Here is a 20522-nt window from a genome sequence, read left to right as displayed (position 1 = left end):
TGAAAAAGAACGAAAGCCATAGTTGCGCAGATTATATTTAACATCAAACAGGTGATGGCCATTAGCAAATCTTAAGTTGCGCCTAGGAATATACCTCGTAACGAGGTCAGACAAATATGAAGGCGCTATGCCATTTAGACGTTTAAAAGTCATCAAAAGAATTTTAGAAATTATGCGCTTTTCTTCAGGAAGCCAATGCCGTTCCTGTAATACCGGTGATATATGTTCATGTTTGGATGTAAGCGCAACCATTCTGGCAGCTGCATTTTGAACATGCTGAAGCCGCTTGATAGAAACCTTAACTTAGTAACGGAAGACACAGTGAGGATCCAATTCGTCCAATACCAACCGCTGTTATAGTGACGCTCTACTCGCTTTTAACTCCCATCTCACCATATCAATTCTTTGCTTTATCTAAAGGGGGTGAGTTTCGAAAGAAACTGTTGTGCTGTGCGAGTGGAGGTATTACAGGATACTTTGGTTTTATCAACTGATGATGTAAATTGGCCACCGTTAAGAGCTTCCAAAGCTATTTTTTCGAGCCAACGCCTGACAAAGGGCTGACGAAGGGTTGATAGAGGACTAACGAAGGGCTAACAGAAGGCTGACGAAGGGCTGACGAAGGGCTAACGAAGGGCTAACAAAGGGCTAACGAAGGGCTAAAGGAGGGCTGACGAAGGGCTGATGAAGGGCTAACGAAGGGCTAACAAAGGGCTGACAAAGGGCTAATGGAGGGCTAAGGAAGGGCTGACGAAGGGCTAACGAAGGGCTGACGAAGGGCTATAGAAGGGCTAACGAAGGGCTGACGAAGGGCTAACACTCCAAACGTCAGCTTTAGAAACTCTTCTCGGTGGCCAATCAACATTTTCCACTCATTTGATTAAACCAAATCATATCTGCATTATCTACCAGGCATTTCTTATAATTCTTAAACTGAGACTGATTTGTTGTTAAAACGAACACTATCTCTACCTTTTTTTCATCGCCCTTCTCGGAATTGTTAAAAAAAATTCTTCTTTGGTCAGTCTTGGGAGTGGAACAGTTACCCATAAAGCCTCGCGAAGAGAATATTACGTTTAAAATCTCTTAGCCTCATAAGTTAGTTTTTTGGTACTTGAATGAGTTGTATTTATAAGAAGCTATTTGCGATGGTTTTCTATGTACTAACGTGCTACAATCCGAAATCACCTACGACTGAGTTGCCTCAGTATCCAAGTTGCCGAAATTTCGTTGAATCGCGCTGGGAAATAGTGATTATTGATTTTGCATAAGTTCCATGGATGAAAACCGTGCAGTCTCAGGAGTAGGAGTAGGGTTGGTTGAAAAACTTTGGACCTATTACGGAAGACGAAACTGAGTTACTACTCAGGTGTTCCCCATATGGTGAACTATGTAGAGGAATCTGCGTACCTCTTGTTGTAGCCGTGGATTTGGTTGTTTCTTCTTTCATCTTTTCAAGTTTTCGAGAGAGAGAGAATAGAGCTTTCGAAAGAGAACTTAAAGGGAGTTATTCGGTGCTGAACCAATGTCGTCAAATTTCATCATTTCATCAGATATTTTCATTATCCTATCTTTTTTAATTTCTTGCAAACCTGCAATCTTTTGTAATCTAGTTTGTAACTTGATCCTAAAACTAACTCGAAATAACTAAGGCGTGAAAGTTTCGTTGCGTTATACTGCACTGCGACAAAAGCAATCAGATCCAAAGATTATACTTTTATATTTCAGACGAGCTGTAATGATTAGCTATGATTCCACAATCGTCGACTACGTAACTTCCGTTTTGAGTTAAGTGTCATAAGTTCAATGAAATTAGAGAGAATGCCAGTTGTCTTCGGACGCAGTCGATTAAGATCAAAGTTACAAGATTTGAGGCAGAAAAATAAGAAAAATTCTACCGGAGAAAAGAGGTATGATTTCGCTTTCGTAATTTCTATTCGCGTGTTTTCGGATTATGTTTGTTATCTCGGTTATTGCGTTAATTAATTCTAAATAGTATTATGGTGTACGCCCTATGTGTACGAGTGATCGCACAATAGCACATGCTATGTATAGTTTCTAACTGCTCCTAATAGCATGCTATGCCGTAAATTACCTTTTAGTTTTTACGTTTTCAAGAACCGTAATCAAGAATAAAGGATAATCAGTTAGATACAAAGATGAGTGCCTGAAATCAGTAAATCTCTACTTCCGATCAGATATGTTTACACCTTGAGAACCGAAACCCGCTACACAAGCTAAATATCTTAGACCTCCACATTAACATCCACCAACTTCTACCACAAGTACTACTAATTCATTCATCAGTGCAATAGGTCTGTCATGAATAACGTCCTGAAATTCAGAAGTATGTTATCTTTTTCAAGGTTAATTAAGTGCCATTAGTTCCACAAAGAGGATAGAAGGGAGGCTCCAAAGCCAAACATATATTCCTGTACAGTTTTCCTTAGATGTTGCATGAATAATTTGTTTGAACAAAAAAAAGTCGTTGGAACCTTAACACTGCCCCCACAGTTTGTAATCGATTTGTGGCAACGCACATGTAGGTAGTTACTCACTCAATGCTGCTTATTTGTACCTCTGCGGTCGTTCATGACTCATCCGTGGGTAGAATTTACATTATTGAGACCACCGATGTTGTCAGGTACAACCCGGCTGGTAGTCTGTTAACAACTGCAATTAGCCCGGTTTTCGGATTAAGAGTTTTGCTAAATTCTTCGCTTATAACTGCATTCTTTACAAAGTAAAAAAGGATAGCCTTGAAACCTGCCATTATAAATATATATCACATCAAAAGTAATGCCTTTACAGCAGTTTATATTTCGGCTCTTGAAGATATTTAGTTCGTCCATTCAATAACACAAACCACAGGCCGCTAAACATCACACATCAAATCTCATCGCAGAATCACAAACTAATCAGCGCTTGTTCACAAAATAGTCGTACCGCAAGAACGCTGACTAAAATTAGATTTAAAAACTATCATTGGAATAGGGGTATATATAGGGGATAAGTTCTCTCAGTTTATATCATCTTGTTTAAAGCCCTTCCAAATGTTCGCTGAAGTGATCGCTCGTTTTCTTTGTCTTGAAGAAGTTTTTCCGATTTGGACTATTATAGACGCCAGAACAGGTGGCTGTGTTCCTCACTTTCCTTGTGACAGGTGCACCTCAAGGCCGCAAGTCTGACGATTGTTTCATCTGATATAGTACAGGAGACATTGCGGAGCAGCAGGCAAATAGGTGGTCATATTTATGAGATGTGATTCAATTTCTTGTGACAAATTTCTATGAACGCTTCAATTTCCTTTGGATTATTTTGAGAGACAGTGATTGTTTGTTATGTTTCCTTTGAAATTTTAATCTTAAAATTAGCGCGTGGGCTACCAAAATTGACCTATTCGCACATGCCTTATGTTTGACCGCTGTCTAGATATGACCAGAGATATGATTACTTCAGTGTTTATCATAAAACGAATAGAATGGCTAGAAACTAGCGCTCCGTTGAAATGTTTTAAAACCGACAAACACAACTTCCGTGCAAACACAATTCGCCGTTTCCTTCACATAATGACGAAGAATCCTCGTGCCTTAATTGCTTCCCTTTCTTGGTTATCATCATCGTTAATAGACAAAAAAACTTTTAAACATTACATCTTACTTGCCAATATCATTGCTTGTCTCTTGTAATTTGTTTCTTTCGCTCAGACTCTGGTAGCCAGCAGCGACACCATTTCGCAGGTTTTGCATCCACCAGACTCAGCGTCCTCAAAGGTTTTAGACTCAAGACTTGCCAGTCTTGACTTCTACACTACCTTCCTGTCAACAAATTACAAGGTTGGTGCAGCGAAGTGATGGAGATAAATTCGCCAATAAGTATTTAGCAGCTAGTCGTAAGATACATGAAATGATCAAAGTATTTCTCGTAATTTCTGGGCATTTTGATTTCAGTGCTGACCACGGACGCGCAGGTACCTACTCATTTTATTAGTCGTCGAAGGACATCCCCTCTCCCTGAAAACAAACTACGACGTTGGTGCTTAAATACACGAGCGTCATTGAAATCTGGATGCAAACGCATTCAAAATGCATTTAAATTTATCGCTTATCAACTCCAAACGTGTTTCAAGACGTTGATTTGGTTTTACTGTAAAACTAGGCTAAATCCAAGTTGTCCAATAAAAAAAACACGGGATATTGCCGGCGAAGGTCTACGAAATTGTTTTGTTTTAGCCACCGAAGGCTCGTAAACTGTCTCTGATTTCGGTAGCAACGGATTTGCGATCGATATTAAGCATCATGGGCAAACTTAAGGGATATCTCGTGAGAAAACTTCGCGAAATTTCTCACGAAATTTTTAATGAAAAAAAGAAATTACAAGCTTGATTGTCGTTTGCATTCATCAGGCTTCGATTCTAGTTTCATGATAGAAAATTCAACTTGGAACAAATATCCTATATTCAACCATCTCTTAAATAATTTGATTGTCTAAATCTTTTTTCTTATACAAGACGATTATCAAACATGAGACGGAGTGGCTCACACGTCTTGATTCTTTAAAAGATGTAAAGATAAAAAAGTTTGCCCGAGGGCGTCATCAGTGCATCACGGAATCTTAAGAAGGAGAGCAGATTTAAAATACCCGAACTGAAGCAACGACATGACAACCCACTAGTCAGGTAGTCAGGGATACATCAAAATTGAGTCTCATAGCCAACAAGAGAATTCGCGCCATTGCAAGTTCGCCCCCCTTCCACATAAATATTCATTTCCTGTCCTAATCATGATATTTTTGAGACCAACATGCAATTTTTACAGCGAAACCATAACAAGGTTCGATCAACATGCAAATTCCTAGCCGTGTTAAAAACGCACGACAAAGGCACGAATAATGCAAAGCTCAGTACCACATTACTCCAGTCTTAACTTATCTAACGGGTTTGACACAATTTTGTGCCTTCGTTCGCAGAACATTTTTCAGAACTAATTATCTCGCCATATCTTTTAGCTTCGCGCTGACCAAACATTATATAAAATCACTCTTGGCACGGACAATTTATTGTTGCACGTTTCTATCGACTCAGAAGCTCACGGGGAAAGCCTCTCGACTTTGGTAATTTTAATTTGGTAAACAGTTTCATCTCTGTTCATCGGTTATAACTCTGGAAAAAACTTTTTCATAATTTTATCTTCGCACTTGTGTGTCCAGTGTTTCAGTGTGAATATTTAAATAAAAAACGTTGAATGATTTGGGGTTGAACTGGTAACGGTGGGGGCGACCTAGTTTTACGTCAGTTACAACTAGAGACTTAGATGACAAGTTTTGAAGACCGTAGGAACATCGTTAATTTGGAATGTAAGCTCTCAAATTTTGTTGTCCAAATCCGATCAGTGTTTCGCTTGACAACAGTTCTCGATTTCCATACGGGGAATAGTTGCTGTCTGAAGCCAAAATGTATCTTCCAAGCCAAAACGAGTTCGAAATCATCAATCATATTCTCCTTAGAATCCTGTCAATGAACCTGTTCACTGAGTCAAACTTGGTAAGGCCAATTGGGGTATCATTGATTTGAATAAGACTGGCCGCCGTCAAAGAGTGAGTTAAACGAATGAATGTATGAACCTACCACTTCATATTGCTACAGCAAAGGCCGGATATATCTGCATTTTAATTTTAAAATATTAATATTTTACACTATTGAAGCTATATTTGATGAGGTAAGGCTCGAGCGAATTCAATTGTTCCACCTTTTCATTTTCAGTGAATGACTTCGATATGTCCTTTATTACACAATAAAGTAATTTTCACGATACATGTTGAATTTCATGTCGTACTGGCAATTTTCTGAGGCCTAATTTCTGTCCATGCAGTTGCATGGTTTATTCTGCCTAAAGATAGGAGAGAACAAGACAATAAACCAGTTTTAGTCAACGATATCTGATACTTTGGGAACATACTATTATGAAAAGATATAAGGGTTATACGATTCTTAATGTTATATCGAATTTGGTCAAGTAAAATCTTAGATGCCGCCATGCAGTTAGTTGCAGAAGACTTCAATTGACTTATTTAATTCATTTTTGTCGAGCGTGAGAAATCTTTCCGCTTCACAGCCGGCGCCTCAAGCGTTCACTCAACTTAGTGAAATGCTCCCGACTTCTTCAAATAAGGATCTTCTTTCGATGTTGATGTATCAAGCGTCCCTTTAGTCACTATAGAGTGCATGATCCCCAAAAAGTTATGTTGTTCCATAGGAAAATAATAAATTATAATATTATAAATGATAATCAAAACAAAGACAAGAAAATCCCGGGGAAAACGCGCGTGGGGGGAAGTTTCTGCTCTTACGATGCCTTTTCAAGTGATGTGATTGACAGAATGGTAAATCCTAATGGATGCTTTCCGCTCCGGATATTTCATGGCGACTAAGATGGCACCTATAACACAATTGACTCCACTCAGTAAAATATGTCCATTTTATTTCGCACAAATTTAAATTGAACTTTATTCTTTGTCTTCACTTCACCAATGCGTTATCCTTGAAAAAGTAAAGTACGAGTGACCGTAGTGAGGAAATAATCTCAAGTTCATTATTTGCCAAGGATGGGATTTGTATTTATGCAATGCGCATGTTCTTAACTTTAATTTCTAATTCGCTAATTTCTCCTTTCGCAGATTGCCGCTTAGAAAGCGTTTCCTTTTAATATAACTTTCCATTCGCCTTGACATTAATTGATAAAAGTCACGTATCAGCTATTTCCAAAAATAGACGAATCTGCTCACCCAAATAATTTAAAACGCAGAACGGAGTCCACGGATTTTTCATCTTCCAAGCAATGGAAGCGTTTAGTGTGCGTAACTCAAGCTGCAAAGTCAATGATTCACGAAATGAATCTTCTGAAACTGAATATGAAGAAACTTTTTTCCCTTGGCCACTGACTGTGATATTGTCCTTCATGTGCCTGCTGATTAGTGCGGTAAATGGTTTGGTGATCATCTTAATTCACAAAAAGAAGACGCTGAGAACACCTACTAACATGTTTCTTGCTTCTTTGGCCACGTCCGATTTGTTATCTGGTCTGGTGGGAATTCCTCTCGCTCTTATATGTTTAACAAGAGATTTTCTCATTGTTTGTGTGCTGTCTACAATCTTCATTCGATTTACAGCCATTTCTTCGGTATGTAATGTTCTGCTTATCGCTTGTGACCATTACATTTTCATTATTCATCAAATGAGGTATCATTCTCTTGTATCAAATCGCAGAGGAATTGCTGCCATTGTGGCTGTATGGCTGATTGCATTTGGAGCCTCAACTATTCAAATGTCTTGGCACAGTTTTGATGAGGAAACATTGACAAAAATTGACGACGAAACAGAAAGCATTGATATCAAATACAGTCTGGCTTGTATAGCGTTTTTCTTTGCATTTCCTCTGATACTGATGTGCTATATCTATGGAAACATATTTTATATTTCATTTATGCGTCATCAAACAGATCGCAAATTGAACAAGGATCTCCGGCAGCGTTTTCGACCACAACGTCACGAGTGGCGAGGACGTAGTGTTTTATTAATAACATTAATAATCTTCGCTGGCTGTTGGTCGCCGTACTTCCTAACAGTGCTTGATGAACATACGGAATCAATCGATTTTCAACTGCCACTCTGGGTGCAGCGCCTGCTTGTGTTTCTCAACTTCGTGCCTGCCATGTTGAATCCCATCCTGTGTACATTGGCCAAAAAGGATTTTCGAAAAGCATTGAAAGAAGTTGTTTTGCGAAGAGAATCTTCATATCTAAGTGATGCAAACGTCAATGTTCACGCTGCCAGCCAGCGAATAGCTAAAAAGCGTGGGTAAATGCAGAAAGCCATATGTATTGTCGAGAGGCTTAACGTTTTGTGTATAACGAAAACCATGGAGTGCTTAGAGAGTGCAATTCTTTAACTAGATAAAGATTCAATCACGTGCAGCAGCAGAGAAACTTCAATGAGGTGAAGAAACAGCTTTTACAGACGAGTATGGCTTGATCATTTTGGCTTTGGTCCCACATAGTTGTCCAAAGGAGAGCTATCCCTTTAAAAAATCTTGGCCTATGAAAAGGATTTTGTACCATACTCCAATACAAAGAATTCGCTTCAAGAGAAAAATCGCATTCGTAAATATAATGACACTGCTTTGCTTAGTTTGAATAATTACTTGTCATTTTCGTCATTAGAATCTTAATCAAAACCGTAGTAGTGTTGCCACATGGCTTTCTTATTCGCGGCTTTTAAAAACCTTCGAAGTGAAAAAACCCAAGCACTCTCATTAAGTCAGTATTTCGTCTTCTAAGATGAAAAATCAGTGATTGTGAAGCCGAGAATACTTGGACAATGACTTTTCTCTAATATCAAAAAGTTAGAAAGCTATCAATATACTTTGTACAGGGTCGTGCTCTGTTCCTCTCTCTAAAAAAAAAAAAAAAAAAGGACATTACACAGAATTTTGAATAGTGAGCAAAAAAGGGCATATTCAAATTTTAAACAAGAGAACCTGGAAAGAGAATAAAGAATGAAACATTATTATCATTTCAGGAAATGAGCCATCTTATTTTACAAATAGATTGAATTTTTCACAGGGTAAGTGGAAAGATTATCTTTGTTATTCACTTTAATTGAAACTATCGTGAGGTTTCCTCAGCCGGACCGGCTGATTAATTTAGGCCTGACAATGACACAAACAGAAGGCGTAAAAGTCTTTGTTGTATCTCAGAGCCATTGTCGGTAAAGTATACCTATTTGGACAGGTGCGTTAACCTTTCGTTAGACTACTGATGAAATACGTTGAATTGTAACATTGGTATGAAATACAAAGGCGTGGTTATGGCTCGGGTGGATGAAATGAGTGTTTGAATACAATTGTATGAGTGTAAGAAAGAATAAGAAAAAAGGGAAAAAAGCTTTTTCAATTTCAATGTATTCTATAGATTTTCATAGTAGTCTTTGAAGTAATAAATTACATCACTTTTAGAAAAATTATTCTTGACGTCTATGAATCGCGGTGAATCAAAGACGTCAAGAGCAATTTTTTGAAAAGCGCAGTGTTTGATTTCATCAGATATTACTCTGAAAATCCAGAGAGTGCAATGAAATAGAGACGATTTGCCATTTAGACTTATGAAGAAGACACTAGCCTACATCCGGTCCTCTCTCTTCTCGAAAATGGCCACAACATGACACACTTTGTATCTCATAAGGGAAGCTTTTGTCAATATTTAAAGGTTAAGACATTTTCCGTGACGGATGCTTGTTTAGAAAAAGATGAGATAAAAAAAAAAAGTTTGACACTAAAGGAAGGGTATCCCATGGGCTTCCATAACACAAAGCAGCTTCAATACGTGAATAATAAATGAATAATTTTATATTTGATTTGCTAAGAGTTAGGAGTGAAGAGAAATCGAAAAATACAAAGATATAAAAAGGCACCTGTCATCTACCATTGATGCTTGGAGATGAAACAGAATATTCGTTAGGCCTTAATATAAACAGTGTTAAAACAGAAGAGATCAGATAAAGAGCTTTATCCCTGAGACATGCATGGCACGTGTAATGCATGGGACACTGGGGAAAATTGCTTTATTTCTTCAAAAAGAGTTGCTACCTTTTCTTGTTGGGTGGAAGTTTTAATCCTATTCACTAGAGAGCATGAAATTCTATTGTGGATGAGTACAGCCGATTAGTATTACTGGTATCCAGTTGAACGTGGCGGGGGGTTGGGGGGGGGGGGAGTGTGACACTAATACGGATCATTAAAAAGTGATACAGCAGTAACAATTTTTTCATCATTTTTTTAAAAATCTGTTTCGTTGATTACGTCCACAGTAGCTTAGAGAGGGATATTAACTCTATAATTTAGCTATCAAAATACCACCAAAAGAAAAAAAATATAAATCTATATTAAATGAATAAGATAAGTATAAAGGTAACAGAAAAATGATAATGATATAAAACTTAAGAAACCCAGGTTTATTTTGATTTTACTCTTAGAGAAACACAGTTTGTTAAAAGAAACACCACTTAGAGAATGGAAGTAACTAAATAGGCCATGTGCACAAAGGCAAAGCTTCCAAAGCCAAAGAGGGGCCGTGGAAGAACAAACAATGCAAGTTAGAAATCAAAGCAAAAATGTGGCATGGGAATATTAAAACTTACCATGAATAAGGAGAATTGGCTTGTATTCGGCTTAAAAGAGTTGTTGATTGGTGACAGATTGGTAAAACTTGGTCAGAGCAGTACCGACCCAATTTCCAATGCACTCGCCGGGCAGGTCAGATCATCGGCTAAAATGAAGTATGACAAGCAATTTTCCACAGGAGAGGGGTGAAAGGCGCACAAATCCCAAGGGATGGGTGGTCGGACATTGATTGTCGCGTAGAAGTTGTTCGGATGTAAATGAAGTTAAAAGTCTGTCATTTTATCGTGAGTAAATCAAATTCATATCAATATATGAACGTCATTCAAATTCAAACTAAGCTAAGGTATTCTAATATTTCATTTTGTTTACTCTCCCCACCGAATTCAATCAAACATACATAATGCTCGCACATGCACAACAGGACTGTCTACATGTTTTTTAATACTCTTTTGTTGAAGGTGAAAAGGTCATCTGATGATCTAGTGATTCTGGGTGTAGCAGTGTACGTCATAATAGGTTTATATGGATAACACTTCATCGCCACTTAAATCCAAGTATTTCTTTCAAATTCGTCGCTAGTTTTTAAGGCTTAAGTAAATAAATGACTTGTTTGACCTTCGAACGACCTCCTCAAATTAAAGTAGTTGCTTGTTCCGTGCTGTTCAACGTTAATTTTGTTGCATAAAGTTGTGCCCGTACACTAAGCTATCTTGTGCATGAACAGCAGCACTTAAGATATCAAAGCAGTCACGACAATCAAATGTTTCTAAACGTGGAAACCGGCGCATGTACTGATTAGTGATGTACAGAGCCAAAGGATGTATCTTGTGGGTTTTCTAAACTCGCTCAATATCAGAGATGATCTAGATCACGATGTGGGTGGTTGTCTCGCAAAATAAACCAAAACATTTCCACTTTAGGTTTGTTATATGCCATGCGTTTCAACCCTATCTATCGTTACTTGTTTACATAACTTAATTGTAACATTGGCTCTTTTAAGTGTCAGCACCAAAACCAACTCTTAATGAATAAAATCATATACTATATTTCCCATAACTAACAGACAGTCGAACACCTTAAATCTCATCCAGGATAGGTCAACGTTTCAATGCAAAGCTACTTATAGTCTCAGACACAATTAATAGCACAAAATTCTGTGTGTCTGATGATTAACGATGTCATTCGCTCCTGTTCCACGAAACTGAACGTTTGGCGAGTTTTTCTTTCTTGTCATGTATTATGTATTGTTATGCGCAAGTACTTCAGGATGATTAGTTACCTGTGACCCTTCGAAACAACGAGCCATCGTGGAATTAAGACTGCCGAAGCGCTCACTTTTAACGATGACATTACATTTTCATCAATAAACTGAGGTATTTGTTCGAACTACTCCTTTAAGTAGAATGTTTACAAATAAGGAAAATATTTGCTTCCAACCTATGATGACTTTGCATATTAATAACTTACAATTTCCTCTAGCCTTGTTTTTTCCGTTACCATAACAAAAACATGCCTTCATTCGACAGTGTCTAACGTAAGAAATATAAATACAAAATTTTTCTTTCTAGCGAGACAGACATGATATTATTAATACAAAAAAGAATCTATTGAATTAGAAAGTCTAATTTATTCGTTTATAAAGATGCCTCTTTACGAGCGATATTTTCTAACAGTGAGAGTAATGAACTTAAATCCATTCTGCCGATTTTTTTTAAATCAAATATCCGTTGTCAGAATAACCACATAAATTGTTGCATTTTATTGGTTGTTTTGTCAACACGTCTTCCCATGTTATAGAATTTCTGCCTTGTCACTGTGACGTGTGTCACGACGAACATACGTAACTGTCATAAAATCGCGTGTTGTTGATATATGCAAATTTGGCTAGGTGACTATAAAAGTTTACATTTCTGTATCTCGGTTTCTTATTGCTTCGACGGTTTTTAAAATGTTAAGACCGCTCATTTTCCTGTTGCTAGTAACGGCTGTTTACTCGCAGCTCAAATGGCGCTTGCTCTCAGCGACCAATGACTCAGACCCGTTTCCTAAGCCTCGGAGAGATTCGTCGATCGGATTTGACCGAAAAAAAAATCGCTTGATTATTTTCGGTGGCAGAGCGGGTCAGGACAACTTTGCAGATACCTGGAGCTTTGATTTAAGTTCTAACGAATGGAAAGAATTAATACCGGGCAGCGACGACTCCATCCCTGAGAAACGTTTCAGTATGGTGTACGGCGCTGAGAATGGACGAGGCGCTTTTTACATATCTACCGGTGAATATTCGGGAGAAGGTGATTCTTCGAAACGCCGCTTCTTCAATGATATTGCAAAGTTTGATTTTGACACAGGAAAGTGGACAAGGCTCAGTGATAACTCTAACATAAAACCCCAAATGCGATACGGATCTGCTGGAGGAATATTTGACGACGGCAAAGGAGTCAACGGATTTTACATCACGCATGGTTTCTCAGGCACTCGATACTCCAACACTCTGAAATTTGACTTGGAAAAAAACCAATGGGAGGAGAAATTTTCCGGCTCAAATAATTACAATCCAAATTATCCACATGCAAGATGCTTACACACAGGAACACTGACGAAGCCTGATGAGCTAGTAATGTATGGAGGTTGTTTGGGGTAAGTTATGAAAAGTGTAATTGTAGTTTTAAAAATAAACAGAGGATAGTGTACCGCTGAGAAAATGTATTAACATCGAAGTTCAACTGATTAAGAGTTTGGAAATGGAATATTTATATATGTCTCTTTAACACTATGCTAATTGGGTGACGCTGGTTCACCAGGATGAGCCCTGCTTCGTTTGGGTCGGTAGGATTCGGCAAATGCTTTTCAAGACCTGTTGTTTTCATTTATGGAATCTATGCATGGAAAAGAAAAGTACACTCATTGGCCACTCCTTTCCGTTGTCAGTACTCTCAATTGAATAAAGAAGGCTTAGTTGAAACAATGAGACACAGGCTTGTAACATGCAAGACTTTTAGAGTTATTCCAAACAAAGGAAGACAGCGTGAAAACTATTTTCGTAAATTTTTAGCGTTGTTCTCTGAAGCTCAGCTGTTATACACAAATACACAAATTTGAAATGCAAAGTACTTTCATGGACTTAACAAACCTTGGCAGAGTCTCAAGCTTACTTCTAAATAAAGAAGTGAAAGCATTCCCTGTTCAAAAAAAATAAGCAAAAGTTGTTTTCTTTTTAAACGATCACACAGAGTGCGAACAAATTCTTAGCCGTGTTAGTGTTGCGTGCATGACGTCATTTTTGTCGTCCATACTTCATTGACTTGTCAATTGGCTACGGGCCTATGAGGTGCGAGAATTTAATTTCTTAAAAAAAAAATGCATGCGTTAAATATGTATTCCCTGTACATTAGGGAAAATAAGGCCTGAGTGAACAATACTCATGGTTATTGCAGAAATTTTTTTGTCCTCGATTACTACATTTCCTTCGTTGAATTCCTCTTAAACTTTTTACACTCTCATTTTGGCGATAAAAGTTATTTTCTTTTTTACGACTAATTTGATTTTCCTTCAGAGGTGGGATGACAGGTGGCTCATGTCCTTCCAAAGATAACTGGAAATTCGATGCAACCAAAACAGAGTGGACTCGCTTGGAGGAATGTTCAACGCCTCGAATGTACTCCGCAATGGCCATGTTACCACCACTGAATGGTAGTGAACGTAGAGCTGTGTTGTACGCTGGACAGGAAACAAGCAAATCTGTGTTGGTGGTATGTAAATATCAAACTTAAATAGTTGCATTTTTACTTTTTTATTTCAGTTATCTTTTTCTCATTTTTTTTTTTTGTTGCAATTAAGTTATTCACTAGTGTATGCTTTTTTGCCGCAAAGGGGAGAGTTAATGACGATTTAAGGGCCACAGTTAAAGTGAAATTATCTGTATTCATAGTTGAATTAGGTTTTGCATTCTAAGACTGTAATTCTGCTTTCCTAACAATAAAAAACTGCTCATATTCGCCATTCTATTTAGTTATAACTAGTTTTGGTAAGTCCTCTGACTGAGTGATCTTAATGATAGAGTATTTTCCTTTTCCATTACATGTAGACGTCACGTTACGAGGCAAATGAGATTGCTGTCTTCAATCCTGATACAAATAAGTGGGAAAGAAAAACAGTGGAGGTATGTTAATCTATCAAATGAATTTGAAGTAAGACCCTCGAAGAGCCGGTCTTCCCCTACAAACCAGTGACATTTGCGTCGCTGCATAATGAAGTATGGTGTATTTTTAACATGAACAGTTTCCCTACATGTATGTCCTGCACAGGGTTCTCAACTGGTCTTAAGGGTCCATACCTGTATGATTGTGGAGTGTGACTTTAATTTTGGTATACCGTATGGAGAAGGAGATTAAATAATTTGTCAGTTTTTGCAGGTCGAATGTTGTCATAATATTCATGAAATATTATGGAGGATATGGCAATTTTTCCTGAAATATATATCTATCCAAGTCTTATCCCTTTACTTTTTCTTTAAAAAGAGACACTTTCCTAAAGCACTCGTCCTTTCATTAAAGACCCATCTTAATGTTGCTCTCCATTTCTCCTTCTTCCGTCCTTCCATAGAATGAGTCGTAGAATACGAATTATGGGGATTCTGCTTCGGCAGAACCTCTCAACTAAAACAAATTAAACTGGGGAAGAGGGAAAAACCTTGTTTCTAACGGCCAGCATAAGTTACCTTGGACAGGGAGTACTTTTTCTGCAACAATTTCGATAATTGTGAACTATATGCAATTTTGCAGGGTACTCCACCGGCAAGAAGAGTTGGTCATGTGATGACGACGACTGATAGCGGGATTGTGTTGTTTGGCGGTTCGGGATCCGAGTAAGAAATTGATTTATCTAGATTAATTTTCGATGCAATTTTTATAGTCTGCTCTCTTCTTTCCGATAAAATAATTTCCAGAGAAAGTCAGTAAGTATTTTTTAAACCATTTTAGTGTATTTTGAAAACCTCTTTCCACCTCGTACCATCTTGCTCTTTTCATCGTTCTTCAATCTTTCTTCATTTTGTTTACCGTCTGTTCACTAAAGAACGAGTTATTTTTTATCTCTTTTGGAGTTTTTCTCACGGAGTTTATATCCAATAATTAGCAAGATAATGGTGCAAATATAGAGCAAACTGGGGTTAGTCACGAAGAGGTAACCTCTCTCATTTAAATGTTACAAGGGCTTTGAATTGTACTCTTTACTTAGGTCTGTAGTGTTTTCGTTCCACTACAAGTTCGCTTCCTACCACCTTTGCTTTCCTCCATAAAGTAACACAAGTTCGCCCCCCTCTTTACCAGTTCGCCCCGATAAGTTTCGATTCGATTCCTTAACTCAGAAGGTATTCGTTTTTCCAAAACGTGATACGTTTCCACCAACATACGTTTTAACAATGAAACTAGAACGAAGGTCGATCAACATGCAAATTTGTGGCTGTGTTAAACCAATGCACCATTAGACACGAGTTGAATGATTTGGGGGCAAACTGGCAAAGGTGGATGGGAAATCCTTTTACATCAGGGAGCGAACTCGCAAAGGTGGTTGGGAGGCGAACTTGCAATGAGGCGAAATCTCCAGTTACCCTTATATACAGTCATTAAGGAGGCAGTTAACCCTAAAATTCGAAAAAAATGTTAACTCCGGTCAAATTTGAAAGGAAGGCTTAGAAGGAAGTTCATAATATTGGCTTTTTAGTTCCGAGAGCGTTTTACAATATTTTTGAAAATCCAGCCTAAAAATTGATTTTTAATCAGTAGAACTCATTAAAAACAGCCTTAGTTACCATTGTTTACACTTTGTTGATTTTGGTTGCTATGGGGCTTACAGGTTTGGGTTTTTCGAGAAACGATCCAAATTTGTTCTCCCGTAATCCATAAGTCCTATACTCCGTGACTTAGTCCAAATTTTCCAGCCCAGAACCCTTTGCGCGTATTCCGGTCGATTTTCTCACCGAGTATTGCGAGCGAGTGCTAGAGTGTTCATATTGTCAAGGTTGTGCAATTTTAAATTTGTCAATGGAAGTCGAGGGAGAAACCGGTAATAAGAGAAAAGGGAAGTTTAGATCGTGTCGAAGGAAGAAAAGGAAAGGTTTTCACGGGAAAAAAGCGTGGGAAGTGCGAATGGAAGCCGAGGAAAATGACAGAAATGACACCAGCGTGGAATCACACGTGGAGCCACAACCGAGCACGTCCAAGGCTCAAAGTGAGTACGATGACTTTCTAGACCGTACTGCGCCGAAAAATATGTCGGAATTGAAACTTATGAACAGTTCTTTTGAGAACTTCGATCGCCAAGAAGCAGTTACCACTCGTTCTCAAAGTAGCTCAGCAGAAATTTGTGTTCACGAGGAGGCACATGGCTTCAAGCTACAAGATGCGAAGCTACTATCAGAGTGCTTTGCTGTATCAGCTATTTGCAGCTCGTGCCGAAATTCAAAGTCAAAACTGCAGCTATTTCAAGATAGCGCTAGTAGAAATGGCCTTGCTGAATTGATGTATTTGAAATGCTCGTATTGTGGTATCGTAACTCCTCTGAATACAAGTACCAGACTAGGTGGCAAGGGTGGTGGGCCACATGAAGTGAACCGAAGGTCTGTGCTTTCATCTCACCAATGGGGTCGTGCTGGCCTGGCAAAGTTTTGTGCTGGAATGGAACTTCCACCTCCAGTTACCAAGAAGGCCTATAATCAGCACATGAAGCAAGTTGAAAAATTAGCTGTGAGTAATGCTGAGACATTAATGTGTGAAGCAGCAGAAAGGCTAAGACAACTAGCTTCCCATGAAGATGAAGAATGCGTGGTGGAGATTGATGGCCAATCAGTGTGCAAAGTTGCTGTTTCAATAGATGGAACATGGCAGAAGAGAGGGCACAGCTCTAAGATTGGTGTAGTGTTTGCTGTTTCAGTTATGACAGGAGAAATTATTGACTATGAGGTGAAATCCCTCATCTGCAAGGAATGCTCATCTAAGGAACACACCGATAAAACATCAGCTGATTATCTTTCTTGGAAAGAGTCACATGCAAGCCATTGTGAAGTGAACCATGTGGGTTCCTCTGAAGAAATGGAGTCCTCAGGAGCAGTTAGCATCTTCAGTCGTAGCATTGACAAGAGGAAGCTGATATATTCTACCTTTGTGGGAGATGGTGATAGCAGCTGTTTTGGTAGAGTCAATTCAAAAATGATTGAACTTTACGGAGACAAATATCCAGTGGTTAAGGAAGAATGTGTTGGCCATGTGCAGAAGAGATTAGGGACTGCCCTCAGAAATTACAAGAGAAATATAAAGATGGCTGGCCTAAAGATGTCGGATGGAGGAAAGGTTGATGGAAGGGGTCGACTAACTGACAATTTTGTGGACAGAATGCAAAAATATTATGGAAGAGCCATACGTGAAAATGCAGGTGATTTACACCAAATGAAGAACAGTGTATGGGCAATCTATCATCACATGATAAAAGATGATTCATGTACCCTAGAGGAGCAGCATAAGCTATGTCCCAAAGGTGAAGGCACCTGGTGCAAATTTTGGAAGGCTCCAGAAGAATATAAAGAGGACAACCGCCTTCCTTGTGTTTTTATTGATGAACTGAAGCCAATTTTCATTAGGCTTACTAATGATGATTTATTGAAGAGGTGTTTGCAGGGACAAACCCAGAATCGAAATGAGAGCATTAATGGACAGTTATGGTCAAGATGCCCCAAGAGCCGTTATTGTGGAAAGAGACGAGTTGTCGTTGCAGTTTGTGAGACTGTTGGGGTGTTTAACACAGGAGCTGCAAGTAAAGCATCCCTTCTGGAATCCTGTGGAATCTCTCCCGGCAGGAATATGTTAAAAGCATTGAAGAAGGAGGACCAGGAGAGAATTGCCTCAGCTGCTCACAAGATCAGCTCAAAATATCGAAAGCGGCGACAGACCATTCGGTCTATGAAAAATTCAAAGGCTGACAAGTTGGCTTATCAGGCTGGAGCATTTGGCACAAGTTTCAAACCAGAGACAGATGGAAGAAAGAAAAAGAAAAATCCTCCTAAGAAAAAGAAGTCAACAGTAGCTTTGCCTGCTCCATCTTCATCAAGTGGACTTGACATTGTATTTGTTGTCCCGGATGTGGAATTTGTAGCTAAAGAAAGAACTGAGCAAAAGTAATCTATTCAAACCAGTCTGTGCCCTATTTGGTTGAGAAAACATTCACACATCAAATGTGGACATGCTAGACCACTTGTATCCATTAAGACTATGCTTAGTGTTTTGTTGGAATCATTTTAGTGCTCTATCACTATGTGTTGAACTTTGTCTTGCATTTTCTTCAATTAGCATTTCTTTACACACTGAGTACTAAAACAGGCATAGTTGGTTTGCTATTTACCTATATTATACAAAATTTCCAGGGCTTGTTCCTGGAGTGATGTTCTATGCAATGAATTATAATTTTTTGAATTTGTCGCTTTCGATCATTGTTGCTATGGAAACAAATATGCCAAGCCTTAAATGGCGAGGATTTTTAAGAAACAAAAAGTTAGTAATTCATTGCATAGAGCACTGTGTTTTGATAATTTACAGCAATTTTTGAGTCAAATAAGTGAATATTCCTTGAGAAATACATGTCTTAATGCACAACCTTCTCATTTGTTTATCGGAGTTGCTATGGAAACAACAGGTTGTTGCGACATAAAAAGTACATTTATTGATGCTGCTGTTGATGCAGCTTCCATTTGCCAAGTTTTATTAAGTTTGGTCAATTCTAAAATAAATTATGAATTTTTATCTGATTAGACTGATTTAGGGTTAACTGCCACCTTAACTGTTAAATTTTTTCTTTAGCGGTGATGGTTTATTAAACGACATCTGGCTTTTAGAGGGAACAGCAGCTGAAGCTGATAAAAACCCATCTGCTGGTGGATGTGGCTCGTCAGATTTCAATCTGGTAGCGCTACATGGTATTTTCATGTTCATTGGTTGGGGAGTGCTTCTTCAAGCCGGAGCCTTCATTGCACGTTACTTTAGGCACAAGGACCCATGGTGGTTTAAGATGCATCGCGGTCTTCAGGTAAACTACAAAAAGCAAAAAAATTCTTGCCAGACAAGATTTGGAGAATGTCTGAGGAAAAGCGAGTGCTCTTAGCCCTAAGCTTACTCATGACAGGATTTTTCTCGACTTAAGCTGTTCCCATGATCCCTTACCCTCTTGGTCCTCTTTCAGAGCACAATATAGGTCGTCAGTGCAAATTTAATAAAGAGTTGTTTTTCTCTGATTTTGAATCCAATCAGACTCAAAAATAACACAAATATATCCTTATATATTTCAGGTGACAGGTTTGGTGTTGACGATTGCTGGCCTTATTTGCGCTTTTATATCAGTTCCATTTGATCATCTGAAGTTCGCTCATGGAGCACTGGGTATAATTATTATGATTATTGGAGTGGGACAACCTTTAAATGCCGCTGTGTAAGTATCTTTGAACGAGCAGTAGTTCATAAATGAAAATATTACAAATGGTGATTTTGCTCGTCATTGAGCAAAATTACAAACAGCTTTCAACTGTCAAGGCAACAAAGACCGAACGAAGCACTATGCCTTACCTTCAATTCACAAGTCCCAAGTAATTAACGATTACTCACCAAAGTGAAGGTGAATATTATTCGCCATTCACCTCCGCACTAGCCAGTCAGCGCGTGCGAAAAGCGATATTTACTTCTGTGGTATACACTTATGTCTGATAGCACTCGTTTGGAATAAGTATTGGAAACGGGAGGGTGATTATTTCTCTTGAGAAGCACAAACAAAAATTTAGAAGAATATTTATTTGATGACATGTTTCTTTCAGGCGTCCTCACAAACATCCTGATGGCTCGAGGTCGACTGGCAGAGTCATTTGGGAATTAGTCCACAAAAATATCGGTCGTCTTGGTCTCATTCTGGCCCTCATCAACATCTCTCTGGGCCTCCTTCTGGCCGTGGCCCCTGTTGCAGCATGGGCCGTTTGGTTCGCTCTCCTGGGGACCTTTGTAATTGCGTACCTTGTCATGGAGTTCCGTCTAAGGATGAGTCAGAGGACTTCCAAGACCGTGGCCATGCCAATGAAGTAGATCTTCACAACAATGAAGAGGGGGGAACACATCAAAGACAGAAAAAAGGAAAGCAACGCGACAACCTAATCAGCTTAAGTATTTTACCGGAAGCATTTTAAGACGACGCAATTTCGTGCTTAGTTGAGAAGACTCAAACTGACTTGCAACTGACGAATAATTTAGGACCGGTCATTATTTGTTGCCTGGGGGTAGGGGTTAGGGGGTAAGGGGTAGGGGGTAAGGGGTAGGAGGT

At 38.7% G+C, this 20522-nt stretch overlaps 3 protein-coding genes across 3 annotated transcripts; all 3 read left to right on the top strand.

Annotated features, from left to right (window-relative positions):
* Nucleotides 1-3499: 3499 nt before the first annotated feature.
* Nucleotides 3500-9709, top strand: LOC131777380 (melatonin receptor type 1A-like). Its single transcript, XM_059093674.2, has 2 exons — nucleotides 3500-3836; nucleotides 6676-9709. The coding sequence occupies exon 2, from the start codon at nucleotides 6837-6839 to the stop codon at nucleotides 7857-7859; it is 1023 nt and encodes a 340-aa protein (XP_058949657.2). The 5' UTR covers nucleotides 3500-3836; nucleotides 6676-6836; the 3' UTR covers nucleotides 7860-9709.
* A 2350-nt stretch (nucleotides 9710-12059) lies between these two features.
* On the top strand, nucleotides 12060-20486 carry LOC131777361 (uncharacterized). The gene is made up of 7 exons (XM_059093653.2): nucleotides 12060-12812; nucleotides 13729-13924; nucleotides 14260-14334; nucleotides 14957-15039; nucleotides 19022-19247; nucleotides 19507-19646; nucleotides 20026-20486. The coding sequence occupies exons 1-7, from the start codon at nucleotides 12124-12126 to the stop codon at nucleotides 20285-20287; spliced, it is 1671 nt and encodes a 556-aa protein (XP_058949636.2). The 5' UTR covers nucleotides 12060-12123; the 3' UTR covers nucleotides 20288-20486.
* On the top strand, nucleotides 16004-18964 carry LOC131799629 (uncharacterized). Its single transcript, XM_066164283.1, has one exon. The coding sequence runs from the start codon at nucleotides 16217-16219 to the stop codon at nucleotides 18344-18346; it is 2130 nt and encodes a 709-aa protein (XP_066020380.1). The 5' UTR covers nucleotides 16004-16216; the 3' UTR covers nucleotides 18347-18964.
* Nucleotides 20487-20522: the final 36 nt, after the last annotated feature.

Source organism: Pocillopora verrucosa, chromosome 3 (assembly GCF_036669915.1).
Source record: "Pocillopora verrucosa isolate sample1 chromosome 3, ASM3666991v2, whole genome shotgun sequence".
NCBI lineage: Eukaryota > Metazoa > Cnidaria > Anthozoa > Scleractinia > Pocilloporidae > Pocillopora > Pocillopora verrucosa.
Note: the sequence above shows the minus strand (reverse complement) of the source record. Positions and strands in the feature narration are given on the sequence as shown.